The sequence below is a fragment of the Bos indicus genome, chromosome 25 (genome assembly GCF_029378745.1).
Source record: "Bos indicus isolate NIAB-ARS_2022 breed Sahiwal x Tharparkar chromosome 25, NIAB-ARS_B.indTharparkar_mat_pri_1.0, whole genome shotgun sequence".
Classification (NCBI taxonomy): Eukaryota; Metazoa; Chordata; class Mammalia; order Artiodactyla; family Bovidae; genus Bos; species Bos indicus.
This window is the reverse complement of record NC_091784.1, coordinates 42,356,481-42,369,724: the sequence shown is the minus strand read 5'-3', so window position 1 is coordinate 42,369,724 and position 13,244 is coordinate 42,356,481. Positions and strand designations below refer to the sequence as shown.

Sequence of the window (13,244 nt, the reverse complement as noted above, 5' to 3'; positions counted from 1 at the left end):
TCCCCTGTGAAGTGCGATTTCCCCGCAGTCTCGGGGCAGGCTGAGAGGGCTCATGCCGTCTGCTCGCTGGTGTCTCTGGGCTCATGTGACATCTGTCCGTCCGCACGGATGACGCAGGGGCCTGCTAGGGTGTGACCCCGACCTCAGCGCGGGGCTGGGTCTCCCTCCCAGGCCCCTGGGCAGCCCTCCCTGCTCTGCCCTGGGCCCCTGGAGGCAGGGGCAGGACTCCCCTGAGCGAGGCGCCCGTCCTGAGCTTTCCCAGCTGAGGTCTCCCTGCTGCTCGCCCGCCCTGAGCCGACCCGACTCCTGTAAACCCGGAATGCACAGAAGATGGTAGGGGCGACGCTTCCCGTGATGAGACGGCCGTGCGCCTTGCAGACTGGCCTGTGGGACTTGTCTGCATGGCTCTCCAGGGCAGACCTGAGCTCACAGAACCAGGAGGCCGGGAGTGAGAAGGGCCCCAGACCGCAAAGTGTGAAGATGGCCCAGGAAAGAAGCCCCACAGTGATCTCGCCCGTGAATAGTAGATCAATAATCCTCAGTAAGTCACAGGCAAACTCAATTCCACAGAATATTAGGCAGAGACTCTGCCATGATTATGTAGGACTTATCGAAAGAATTCAAAGATGGCTTAATAGTGGAGAGGGCCATTAATGTGACACATGGTGTGGGCAGGGAAGTCACGATGCCACGGCAATAAATGACAAAAGCCTGTGGTAAAATCCAGCGCCAGTGTTTTAAAGTAACGGCTAGAGAGAGCCATAGAGAGACTTTCTCATCACGGAAGCGTCGGCGTCTCAGTTCAGCAGCCAGCGTCACTCTAGGTGATTGAGAGTCTTGATTCCAACTCAGAAACTTATTAAAAAGTACCCAGCAGTGCGCCCTTTATCATTGTCCAGATATTCTGGATGTAGCAATAAGACACGAAACAGAATTAAATGGGATATGAGAAAGAACTGAAATTATTTGCAGACAATGTGATTTGAGAGCTTAGAAACCCAAGAGAACCAAGTGAAAAAATAATGTGAGAACTCGGTGGAGGTGCTGGGCTGAGCAGGACGCGGACGCGCACGGATCAATAATTCTCTTCCATACCAGCGCTTCTGGTTGGATAACAGAATGAAGTAAACAGTCCCCAGTCACAGTGGCAACAAAGCCACCCTCCACGAATTCCTAGGAGCACGTTTACGAGAGGAAAGTAGGGTGGTCACGAAGAGCTCTGTACAGCGTTCCTGAGAGGCCGGGGGAAACAGCAGCAGCGACCTGGAGGCTCTGCCAGAGTTAACGCATGGGTGCCGTGCAGCCCCGCCCACACCTTGGTGGTGGTTCAGAAGGGCGGGATGAGATGGTTCTACTAGGTTCACCTCGAAGAATGTGCACAGGATTCTGCCCTGCGTGTGGAAGCTCCTGACGGACAGTGAGTGATTTTTCGCCGCAGCCTGGCTGACACGAGCCGCGTTTGTGGCCTCTGCCGTAGAGCAGGGCCTCGCTTACACATGTGTGTGCATTTGTATCTTCCTTTCCGTCGTGGTCTGTCACAGGGCGTGGACTCGTCCCTGTGCTGCACAGGAGCACCTTGCGTTTGTCCGTCCTGTGTATCAGGTCCCCGGCCCGGGGCTGCCCGTTAGGAACAGGCCACACAGCAGGGGCTGAGCACACGAGCCTGTGAAGCTTCCTCTGCTGCTCGCGTTGCCGCCGGAACCATCGCCACCACCCCCGCCCCGTCCGTGGAAGACTGTCCCCCACGAAACCGGTCGCCGTGCCACAAAGGTCGTGGACCGCGGCGCTCTGGGTGTAGCTCGCATCCGCTCACCCCAGGCCCCTACTGTGCCTCCCCGCCCCGCCCGCCTCGGCACCACAATCCCCTGCATGCTGTGCATCTGTTCCTGCGTGTGTTCACTTGCGTCGTGTCTCGAGTCCACAGGTGGGAGCTGTCGCACGGCGTCTGTCCTTCCGGCAGGGCAGCCTCTAGGTCCGACCGTGACGCTGCATGGGGCGCGTCTCCTGCTTCCCGTGGTGGCCGTGCGCCCCATCTCTGTCCACGCCTCTTGGACGGCTGTCCAGCTGGCTCCACGTCTCTCCGGTTGTAACAGTGCTGCAGGGAACCGAGGTGCACGCCCGGGAGCGGGGCTGCCTGCTGGTTCTGGGTTTAGTCTCCTGAAGAGCCTCCAGACTGCTCTCCATGGCGACTGCTCCCCGTCCACACTCTCACCCACCGCGCAGGCGGGGCCCCTTCCCCCCCGCCTGTCAATCGTGGACTTTGACGATGGCCGTTCTGACCAGCGGAGAAAGTGATTTAAACGGGGGAGGGGTGGGGTGGGGTGTGTGTGTGATCCGGAACAGAAGAGTCCCCAGAGGCCACCGCAAAGGGTGAGCCTGGGACAGCTCACTTCCTAAGAGGGGCCCCACGAGGACGCGTCCCAGGGGACCGAGCAGCGTGTCCTCTGGTGGTGGGGGCTGCCACGGGCTCAGGGCATGTCCCGCTCTGCGCCGTGCAGAGGGACCCGGCCCAGCCGGCCACGGGCTTTCTGCCTGGGATCTGACGGGTGGGGTCATGGTGGGGAAGCCCCAGCAGCTTTGGGGATTACCCAGGGGAGACCCCGGCCCCATCCTGACACTTGGCTGGGGAGGGAGCATCTTGGAGATGTGTGAGAAATGCGAGTTGGCCACCGCCATGTAGGTCACAGGAAGGGTGCGGAGGGTGGGGCAGGGGGCCAGGCTTTAGTGGCCACCCCCCGGGCTGGGGGCAGAGTCCTGACGACCCCACTGTGCCTGCAGTGGGGTGGGCTGGGTGAGGTCTGACCCTCCTCTGTGCCCGACGCGTCTGTTCTGCTGGAGGCAAGTTGCAGGGATGGATGCAGATGTAGGGATGCTCAGACGGGCGGGTGTCTGGTCTCAGGAGGGTCTGCGGTCCCTACGGGCGGAGCTGCCCAAGCGAGAGCCGTGCTGTGTGTCTCTGGTGATGCACGCATGTGAACACGAGTGTGTCTGGGGTGACACACGAGCATGTGCCTTGGCCCAGGCCCGGCTGTGGGCGGCGCCCCCCCTGGAAGCCGCAGCCGCAGGTGTGATGAGACCAGGCAGCTTCCAGGTTTGGTTTCTAAGCTCAGACCCGGCGGGGCTGGTGGACCCTCAGAGCGCCGGGGCTGACACGTCTGGGGGCTTTCTTGGCGTGTACAGGGCAGCTGATGGCGGGGAGCCTCCTGGAAGGACACAGCCTCTTGGGGACTCGATGGCGCAGGTCGCAGGCGCAGGGACACACGTACTCAGATGCCCGGCCGCCTGTTCCCCGGGAGCAGCCTGGGTCACCGGGTGGCGTGAGCAGCTCCCGATTCCCTCATGGGCACCCCCCGCTGCCGAGAGCACCGTGGGGGCCTGGCCCTGGCCCGTGTCTGCGCGTGGTGGCCACCGAGGCCAGCCTGAGCTCTGCACACATGTCCTGACTGCGACGCTGCACGTACTCCTTAGACCGACTTTGCCCGGTGTTTATTTCCCATACTAATTTAGCATTTGAGGGCTGTTCATTTATAACCTCTGCTCCAAAACTGTGCCCCAAATCTTTAATACCATTAACCGTGGCCAGCAAGTATGCTCTGATGAACAATCGCAGCCCGGCAAGGTGAGGCAGGACCCGCGTGTGCAGAATGCGACCGCGTGAACGGGGAGCGCAGGGGGCCCTGGCCCCTCCCCACGGCCTGAGTGCCATCCCTGCCCCCTGCCAGGCCAGGCTCAGAGGTCAGGGCATTGGAAGGGCCCCTGGTTCAGGGTCCACCAGCAGGAGCAGAAGAGACGATCTCAGCGTCCAGGCTTGGACTGACCAGCCCTCAGAACGAGAGATTCGGGTCCGACCGAAGACAGCTTCCTGGTGCCAGGGCCCTGGGGCTGTGAGGGGAACAGGGCCCGGCAGACACCCCCACCCCTCCCCTGGTGTCGGGGATGCGCGTCCATAGCACAGGCCACGCCCATGTTCCTGGAGAGGGTCTCAAGTCAGCCCCCTCCCCGGAGGCCAGCCAGCTACCCTCACCTATGTCCTGCCAGCGCCGAGCAGGAAACCATTGCAAAGTGATTTCTCCCTCCAACGATGCCGCACATCATGTTTTTTAATTTAAAAAGATGCCCGGTGGAAGCGTAACAGACCATGAGATGTTCGGGTCCCTAATTAACTCCAGAGCAGCTTGAGCGAGGGCCTGGGGGGTGCTGGAGTGGGCGAGGGGGAGTGGGCAGGACTCCAGCACCCCCACCTCCTGCTGCTCAGGCGCCTCCCCCCACCCCGTCCCCCGGGGACTCTTAACACAGCGGCGGGTGTGAGCTAAGCTCCCGCCCTTGCTCTGGGAGGTCTGACCCCGTGCCACCGCCTTTCCTGCCCTGAGCCCACTTCCCCTCTATCCAGTTGTATAACGCTGACACCTGCCTCCCCGGAGATGGGAGAAGCGGGCTGGTATACAGTAGGCACTCGATATGTGCAGGATCCTAAGGAAGTAGGAGGGCACGCCAGGCGGGTCAGGCACCCAGCGCCTCTGCGCCTGGCCCTCGCCGGCTCCATCCCTGAGGATGGAAGGCAGGGGTGATCCCTCCCCCTCATGCCTCCCAGAGGACGAGGCCGCCACCAGCCAAGGTCTGGGGCTCACCAGCCCCAACCCCGTGGCCAGGTCTGAGGCTCCAGCCCTGCTATGTCAGCGCTGCCAAGCTACCCGCTGTGGTAGCCCATGGCAGCCTCCATGGGGACTCAGGGAGGCAGGGGGCGGACGAGGGCAGGCTCTGGGTGGGTGCTGAGCTGAGACCGCCCCCCGTGGGCACACGGGGGGACCGGCCCGCTGGAGTGCTTCCCAGGGTTCCTCCCTGTCCGCAAGGCGGGCAGCTGCAGAGGAGACCAGGGCGTACAGAGCACCCTGCGTGGGGAGCCTCCGGTCACGTTGGCCTCCCTGTTACGTTTGACTGAGGAGGTAGCAGGCTCAGAGAGGTTGGGTGAGCAGCCCGTAGTCACAGAGCCGGAGCACGGCATGGCCGGTGTGCCCGTCCCGGCCTGGGAACCTGCGGTCCCAGCTGGCTCCGTGCTTTCTTGTGGGCAGGCCACGTGGCTGGTCCAGGTCACACCATCTGCCTTGTGGCCCCCACTGCCCTTAGGTGCCCCCCACGACTCACAGACTCTGTGGCAGCGCCAGGCTGCAGAGCCTGGCAAATGTTAGCTGTTAATGTGATCTGTTGGCAGAACTGGGCACGGCAGGAGGTGGTGGGTACATGACTCCCTGCGCCTCGCCCTCAGCCCGCGCGGCCCTCTGGAGGCGCCGAGTCCCCCCTTCTCGGTCGGCGGGCTCCTCAGCCAGCCTGGCCCTCATCCGCGCCCTGTGGCTTATAAACAGGTGCTTCTGTCCCCGCACGGCGCCTGTGATTATGCAAATCCAGTCGTAAGAAGTTTAAAAGCCTGGAACCACCGTATTTCTTCACTTCATTAGCAGCAACCCAGGCTAGCACTGACGTGACGGAGCGAATGTGACGCAGGGCTCACGCTCACCATCCCCGTTGGGCCCCTCCTCGGGGACAGGGCTGGCGTCGAGACGGCAGCTGAGGGGGCTTTGGGGGGCCCGGACGGCGTGATGGCCGTGCCGTCCCCTCACCTGCAGGACCACCGGGTGGCCTGCGGACCCGATGGCTGTGAAAGCACTCGTGCCTGGGGGCTGCGTCTCCCTGGGCACAGGATGGGCACGTCACGCACCCTGGTCTTGCCAGGACTCAGGCCAGGGTGGCCCTTGGGCGTAGGGGCACTTCCCGCTGGCCCCGTGAAACCAAAGCAGCTGGTGCTTGTGAGCTGGGCACTCCTCCCCGTCTCAGATGAGGAAATGGAGCAGGTGTGCCCACCGCTGTCCAGCCTGGCGGCTCCCATGCGTTGGGCACTGCTCGGGGCCTGGGGCGTCATGGCGTGGACTGGACGCTTCCCTCTGGAGTTCACATCCCAGCAGGCAGAGGACCTTTGTCTAGAAAATGAACCAAGAGGACAAGGAGCCGTCAGGAGATGGTGATGGGCAGAGAGGGAGGAGGGTGATGGACAAAAGAGCTTGTTCAGAGGGGAGGCCGCTGGCCTGCGATCCCCCCGCCTGAAGAGGAGGGGTCTCTTCTCATGAGCAGCAGGATGCGCCCTTGGGCGGAACGGCCGTGCGGGGGCAGCTGGAGGGCAGAGGGTGCTGGGCAGGCCCTGGCAGGTCTGTGTGGGGGGCCTGGGTCTTGCTCCCCGTGGGGAAGGATGGGTGTCCTTTGGGGTGTTGATGGCATGGTCCCATGAGGCTCTCCCCATCCCCAGGCTGTTGGCAGGTAGAGTGTGGGTGGGGCAGTGGGCTTCATCCCAGCAAGGGAAGGGGCTGGCTGGGCCTGGGCAGTACCCAGTGGGTGTGGCGGGAAGCAAGCATCACGGCTGGGAGCCGCATGGGCACTGCTGTCTTGGGCTTGGGCACGTGCGGCCTGGATGGGGGGACTTGAGGACAGAACTTGGTTTCTGTGTGAGGAGTGCGGGGGGCAGGACGCACCCCATCGGGAGTCTGAGCTTGAAGGGGAGCAGCTGTGTCTGAGTCTGGGGCCCAGGGCAGTGAGGGCAGCGGGTCAGGCACATGGAGAGAACACTGTGGCTGCTGGGGGTGGACAGACCACCGCGGGGGCAGGCAGAGAGACCACTGCAGGGACACGCGGGGGGACCACCGTGGGGATACGCGGGGACAGTGAGGGGTCAGGGTGGGGAGACCACCACAGGGGCTGAGACCTGAACGCACAGGAAGGCGCCCCTTGGAGCAGCAGGCAGCCTGGGATGGGGGTGCTGATGCTGCCCAGACAGTCGGGGACGGATGGAACCGCTGACAGCCCTGGGGAGGAAGGCAGGGGAGGGGGTAAGGCCTGAGGCTGTTCAGTCCTGCTGTCTCCCCGAGGAAGGTTCTAGAATTGTGCCCAACGCCGTCACCGCCCAGCTGTGTTGCCAGCGCCCTGCCCCATCCAAGAGCGGGTCATCTGGCCGGGCAGCGCATGTGTGGCCCGTCCGCAGCGGCGTGGTCTGCGGGCACTGTGGGTGGCCGGGGGCCCACGTCAGGTGCGGTGGGGCGGGGACGCAGGGACCCCGGAGAGGGCGAGGGGGCGAGCAGGCGGGAGGACAGCTTGGGGTTGGTAAGGGGGTATGTGGATGAACAAGGGGGACTGGGAGCCCGAGGGGCGGTGGGGGCGGCTTGGGGGAACTCTCTGAACCTTCCTAGGTCGTCGGCCAGCTGTTCCCCGAGGTCCCCAGTCCTTGGGGTTGGGGTCCTGGCCCGCCCTGCAGCCTGGGGTTCAGGGTGATGCTGCACACGGTGCCCGAGGGGCCCCCCGGGGATGAGGCACCTGCTGTCCGGCCTCTCATGGGCGACCTTGACCGCAGCCCTCTCCCCCGTCACCTCCACCCACCCCCCGCTGCCCCGAGGTGAGGTGTGCAGCCCTCGGGGGCCCTCGGAGGCCATGGTCATGGGGGCAGAGGCAGCTCTTGCACACCGCAGGGGGACCTCTGTGACACCCACACTGTCATCGAGGTGTCATCTCCCCAGCCTGGCTCCTGCTCAGCCCAGGCTCTGGGGGCAGGGGAGCTCACGGGCTGAGGGCGGGCTGACCCAGTGGAGCCCGTTGGGCCGGACCAGTTGGTGGGCAGGACCCAGCCACGCCTCCTTGTCTCACAGGCCTCAGGGAGGGGATGCCCGCGGGGTGAGGCTGGTCCCTAGAAGCACCTCCAGGCGCCAAACGAGCACAGTCCCTAGATTCACACCCAGGTGGGAGGCGGGGTGCCCTGCCTGGCTGGATACCAGCTGCCGGCACGCCCTTGGGTGCTGGGGCGAGGCTGCATCCACCTCCAGGTACACAGGCCCATGCACACACAGGTCCCAGCGTGTGTGTGCGTGCACACACACAGCCACCGCACACCTAGGTGTGCCAGGTGTGGGGGCGGCAAAGGCTGGGCAGCCCATCACCCCACGCGCTGAGATAAGGGTTCTTTAGGCCTGTAATCCTCCTTAACTTGACTTTGGGTTATTTTGAGCAAGAGATTAAAAGTGATTATGACCAGGCTGCGCCTCCTAGCTGGGCTCCGCACATGCCTGGTGCTCCCATCCACCTGCTGCCCGATGGCTTGCAGCCCAGGGCACAGGCCCGTCTGCTTGCCCACTCTGGGCAGTAGAGCGACCCCAGTCTCAGCACCGGGACGATGGGGCAGGTGTGTGTGTGTGTGGGGGTGCCGGGTGGCGGCGATCACCCCAGGATGCCCCAGGGGGTGTAGATTTCATGTCAGGAGACGACCACGTGGGGACCCCCGGGGTGCTCCCCAAGGGGAGGGGTCCGAGCGAGCCCCAGGCCTACCCTCTCCGCTTCTGGTCCGGCCCAGAGAGGGCCCGAGCTTTCCTGGCGGTCGCACGGCAGCACTGGGCCAAGCCAGGACCTTCTCCCACCCACCCCTGCTGACCCTTCCCCTTGCTTTAAATCAGAAAGGCTCATCCTCAGGAGCGAGGTCAGAACTGTTCTTGATGAAGTTTCTGAAGAGAGAGAAATCCATTGCACATCATTATTTTTTTCTCCTAATTTAAACCGCCTCAGTGCAGACTAGTTGCAAACGTCAATATCTGTGAAATACAGTCAGCTGGCTGCCTGCCAGGCCACAGAGCGGTTACAGAGGCCGCTGTAAATCCAAACAGTAACAAGCAAACACACCCCCATCCTTCCGTCCTGCGGGAGAAATACGAGGGGCAGAGGGGAGAGTCCTGCAGACGGCCGTGGGGTCCTGGGGAGCAGGACCCACCCAGCGGCCATCTGGCCACATCTCCGCGCACACGCGGGCTCCGTGGGGCGGGGATTGAGTGTGTGATCGGGGGTCCCTGCTCTAGAGAAGCTCAGGGTTTGGGGGGAGCAGACAGCAAGGTGCTCGTTCACAGCCAAGACCCAGGGCTGGGTGGGGTCGGGGGGAGGAGTCAGGGCCACAGCAGTGTCCTCAGCTGAGCCGGGGGCACCATCCTCCCAGTCCTTACTGCCGGGACCCAACTCGGTGGTGACAGCCTCAGGGTCCGCAGCTCGTTGGAGGAAGCAGACCCGGAGTGCAGCGTCCTCACCTCCCTTGAGAGGAGCTCAGGAGGGCTTCCCTCCACCCCAGCTCAGGCCCCGGGGTGGGGCTCAGAGCTGCCCCACCTAAGGTGCATAGCGGGGCACCTGTCACCCCCATCACCCCTGGCTGAGTGACGGCAGCCTTGACCCTGGCGTGCCCACCTATCTGGCTTGGCGCTGGGTTCCCATGAGTCAAGGCGGCGGTGGACGCCTGCCTCCGGTCAGAGAACTGCCCGCTGAGCCTCCCAGCTCCCCTTCCTCATCAGTGACACCCCGGACGTGCCTCCACATCCCACGGGCTGGGTGCAGGCCTGCACCGGACCTGTGCACATCGGGAGGCCTGCTGACCCATCTCCCCTTTCGTCTCCCGCAGGATCGGCTGGACCGATGGGGAAGCAGGCCGAGGCCCCGGCCGGACACGGGCGGACGGAGTGAGGCCGCCAGCCGTGAGGGAGGCGCTCCCCTCGCAGCACGTGGGCCGCGTGGCCATGTGCCTGGGACGGTCCTGAGCAGACGGGCGTCCTCCCCTCCCGCGCACCCCACCGCCCAGGCCCCCACCCCGCGCCCTGGGCAGGCTGAGCGGGCAGCCCCCGCAGGCGGGTCCCGATGGCTGGGTGCGGGTGGGAGGCGCCGTGGGTGTGGGTGTGTGTGGCGGCCGCCCTGCTGCACGCGGGCGGGCTGGTGCGCGGTGACTGCTGGCTCATCGAGGGTGACAAGGGCTTCGTGTGGCTGGCCATCTGCAGCCAGAACCAGCCGCCCTACGAGGCCATCCCGCAGCAGATCAACAGTACCATCGTGGACCTGCGGCTCAACGAGAACCGCATCCGCAGCGTGCAGTACGCGGCGCTGAGCCGCTTCGGCAACCTCACGTACCTGAACCTCACCAAGAACGAGATCGGCTACATCGAGGACGGCGCCTTCTCGGGCCAGTTCAACCTGCAGGTACTGCAGCTCGGCTACAACCGGCTGCGCAACCTGACGGAGGGCGTGCTGCGCGGCCTGGGCAAGCTCGAGTACCTGTACCTGCAGGCCAACCTTATTGAGGCGGTGGCGCCCGGCGCCTTCTGGGAGTGCCCCAACATCGTCAACGTGGACCTGTCCATGAACCGCATCCAGCGTCTGCACAGCGCCACCTTCGCGGGCCTGGCGCGGCTCTCGGTGTGTGAACTCTACAGCAACCCCTTCTACTGCTCCTGCGAGCTGCTGGGCTTCCTGCGCTGGCTGGCGGCCTTCGCCAACGCCACGCAGGCCCACGACCGCGTGCAGTGCGAGTCCCCGCCGCTCTACTCCGGCTACTTCCTGCTGGGCCAGGGCCGCCACGGCCAGCGCAGCATCCTGGGCAAGCTGCAGTCTGTGTGCACTGACGGCCCGTATGCGGCGGAGACCCGCCCGGCGCCCGGCCGCCCCCCGCCCGGCCGCTCGCCGCCGCCGCCCCCCGTGCCGCCCGCGGAGCCCAGCGAGGCCCCCTGCGCTGAGGACGAGTGCTTCTCCGGCGACGGCACCACGCCGCTGGTGGCGCTGCCCACGCTGGCCCCGCAGGCCGAGGCCCGCCCGCTCATCAAGGTCAAGCAGCTGACGCAGAACTCGGCCACCATCACGGTGCAGCTGCCCAGCCCCTTCACCCGCATGTACACGCTGGAGCACTTCAACAACAGCAAGTCGTCCACCGTGTCCAGGCTGACCCGGGCCCAGGAGGAGATCCGCCTGACCAACCTGTACGCGCTCACCAACTACACCTATTGTGTGGTGTCCAGCAGCTCGGGCCTGCACCACAACCACACCTGCCTCACCATCTGCCTGCCGCAGCCGCCCAGCCCGCCGGGCCCCGTGCCCAGCCCCTCCACGGCCACCCACTACATCATGACCGTCCTGGGCTGCCTCTTCGGCATGGTGGTGGTGCTGGGCGCCGTCTACTACTGCCTGCGGCGGCGGCGGCGGCGGGAGGGCAAGCAGAAGCAGGCGGCGGCAGCGGCCGGCAGCCTCAAGAAGACCATCATCGAGCTCAAGTACGGGCCCGAGCTGGAGGCGCCAGGCCTGGCCCCGCTGTCCCAGGGCCCGCTGCTGGGCCCCGAGGCGGTGACCCGCATCCCATACCTGCCCGCCGCCCCCGGGGAGGTGGAGCAGTACCAGCTGGCGGAGGGCAGCGGGACGCCCCAGGGCAGCAAGGGCGGCTACATGGAGGTGCGTGCGGCGGAGCAGGCAGAACGCAGGGAGGGGGAGCAGGGCCGGCCGGGCCCCGACAGCCAGGGCTCGGTGGCTGAGATCTCCACCATCGCCAAGGAGGTGGACAAGGTCAACCAGATCATCAACAACTGCATCGACGCCCTCAAGGCCGAGGCCACCTCCTTCCAGGGCGGCAAGCCGGGCGCCGTGTCCACGGCCGAGCCGCTGGCCGGCAAGCGCGGCTTCCTGGCGCCCGCCTACCAGGACGCCTGCGGCCTGCAGCGGCACCACAGCCTGGAGGCCGCCCCCGGGGCCCCGCGGGCCAGCTCCTCGTCCAGCGGCTCCGCCCGCAGCCCGCGGCCCTACCGCGCCGAGCCCCCTGCGCTGCACGAGGCCAAGTACATCGAGAAGGGCTCGCCCGCGGCGGAGGCCATCCTCACGGTGACGCCCGCGGCAGCCGTGCTGCGGGCCGAGCCCGAGAAGGGCCGGCAGTACGGGGAGCACCGGCACTCGTACCCCGGGCCCCACCCTGTGGAGCCCCCCGCGCCGCCCGCGCCCCCCGAGAGCCTGGGCGGCCGCAAGGCCTCCATCCTGGAGCCGCTGACGCGGCCGCGCCCCCGCGACCTGGCCTACGCGCCGCTCTCGCCGCAGTACCGCCACCTGAGCTACGCCTCCAGCCCCGAGTACGCCTGCCGCGCCTCCCGCAGCCTCTGGGCCCGCTTCAGACTGAGCCGCCCGCGGCACCGGGACGCCGGGGAGTGCGTGGCGGCCGGCCACGCGCTGCGCCGGAAGGTGCAGTTCGCCAAGGACGAGGACCTGCACGACATCCTGGACTACTGGAAGGGCGTGTCTGCGCAGCACAAGTCCTGAGCGGGCCGCGCGCGGCCAGAGGACACTGCAGCTAACCCAGAGACTCACGGCGCACGCGCACACACGCACAGAGACTCACGGTGCACACGCGTGCGCGTGCACACACACACATACACACACACCCCCCCCTACAACTGCTGAAGCCCTGGGCTTTTCGGGCAAAGTGGGGAGGGGGCACCGGCAGGCCGAACGGGAGGGGCGCGTGGCTAAGCGTGTGCACCTGCCGAGACGTTCTCGCTGGTGTGAGGGGCCCGTCCACACACACGCGTGCACACACACACACACACACACACACACACACACACAAGGGACTTCCGAAAACTGTGTCTTAGGGATGGGGGGCGGGGGAGGGGATTTTTTTCATTATCTTTTGATTCTTCTCTGCCTTCTCTTTTTTTTTTTTTAAAGTTCTCTTTAAAAGACGTAAAACGCTCTATGTGGGGGGTGTGGCCACCTGGTCCCCGCACGACTCCTCTGTCCGTGGCTTTCTGTGGATTCTGTTTAGTCCGTCTCTTCGTCGCCGCCACCAGAGAGGGCCAGAGCGAACGCAGGCGGCCAGGTGGTCTCCGGGAGGGTCCCGGAGCTCCCGGGACCTTGGGGGCAGGGAGGGCTGTGCCTGCAGACGGCCAGGGGTGGCGGGGGCCGGGAGTGTGCCTTCCAGCCCTGCCCCCACTATACACTGTCGTCCTATTGTATAGAGAAATATTTCTATATTTGCAATGTTTGCTGTAAAATGAGAAAGGAAAAAAAAAAAGACTATGTCTACTAAAAAAAAATAATTCTGCAAAAGAAAAAAACCCCAATGCTTGTTTGCAGTGGTTTTTCCTCTGGGACTTGGGGCAAGATGTGTGGCGTGAGTGACCTTGGGTTTGGGGCAGGTTGAGGCCCTTGGGAGACGGGGGAGCCAACCCTGGGCTGGGGAGTGGCTTTGAGAGGCGGTGTGGATGGGGCAGAAAGGGTTGAGGGAGCTGGACACAGGGTGGGTAGGTATGTACCTCACCCTGCATGTGGCTGGCAGGGTTCAGTGGGAGTAGGGTGAGCTGGGGAGGGCTGGGGCCCCTCCAACCGCTGGAGACCCAGCTGCAGGGCGTGAGCCCTGAGATCCAGATACCACAGGCCCC

General features: G+C 65.0%; 1 protein-coding gene across 2 annotated transcripts in view; it reads left to right on the top strand.

The window, feature by feature from the left end:
- Positions 1–12,917, top strand: part of ELFN1 (extracellular leucine rich repeat and fibronectin type III domain containing 1) — a 65,885-nt gene extending 52,968 nt beyond the window's left edge. For both annotated transcript variants that reach the window (XM_070780321.1, XM_019987297.2), the window contains exon 3: positions 9,464–12,917. In XM_070780321.1, coding sequence (XP_070636422.1) covers positions 9,697–12,123 — 2,427 coding nt within the window. In that variant the 5' untranslated portion in view covers positions 9,464–9,696 and the 3' untranslated portion in view covers positions 12,124–12,917. The remainder of the gene's footprint in view (positions 1–9,463) is intronic.
- Positions 12,918–13,244: the final 327 nt, after the last annotated feature.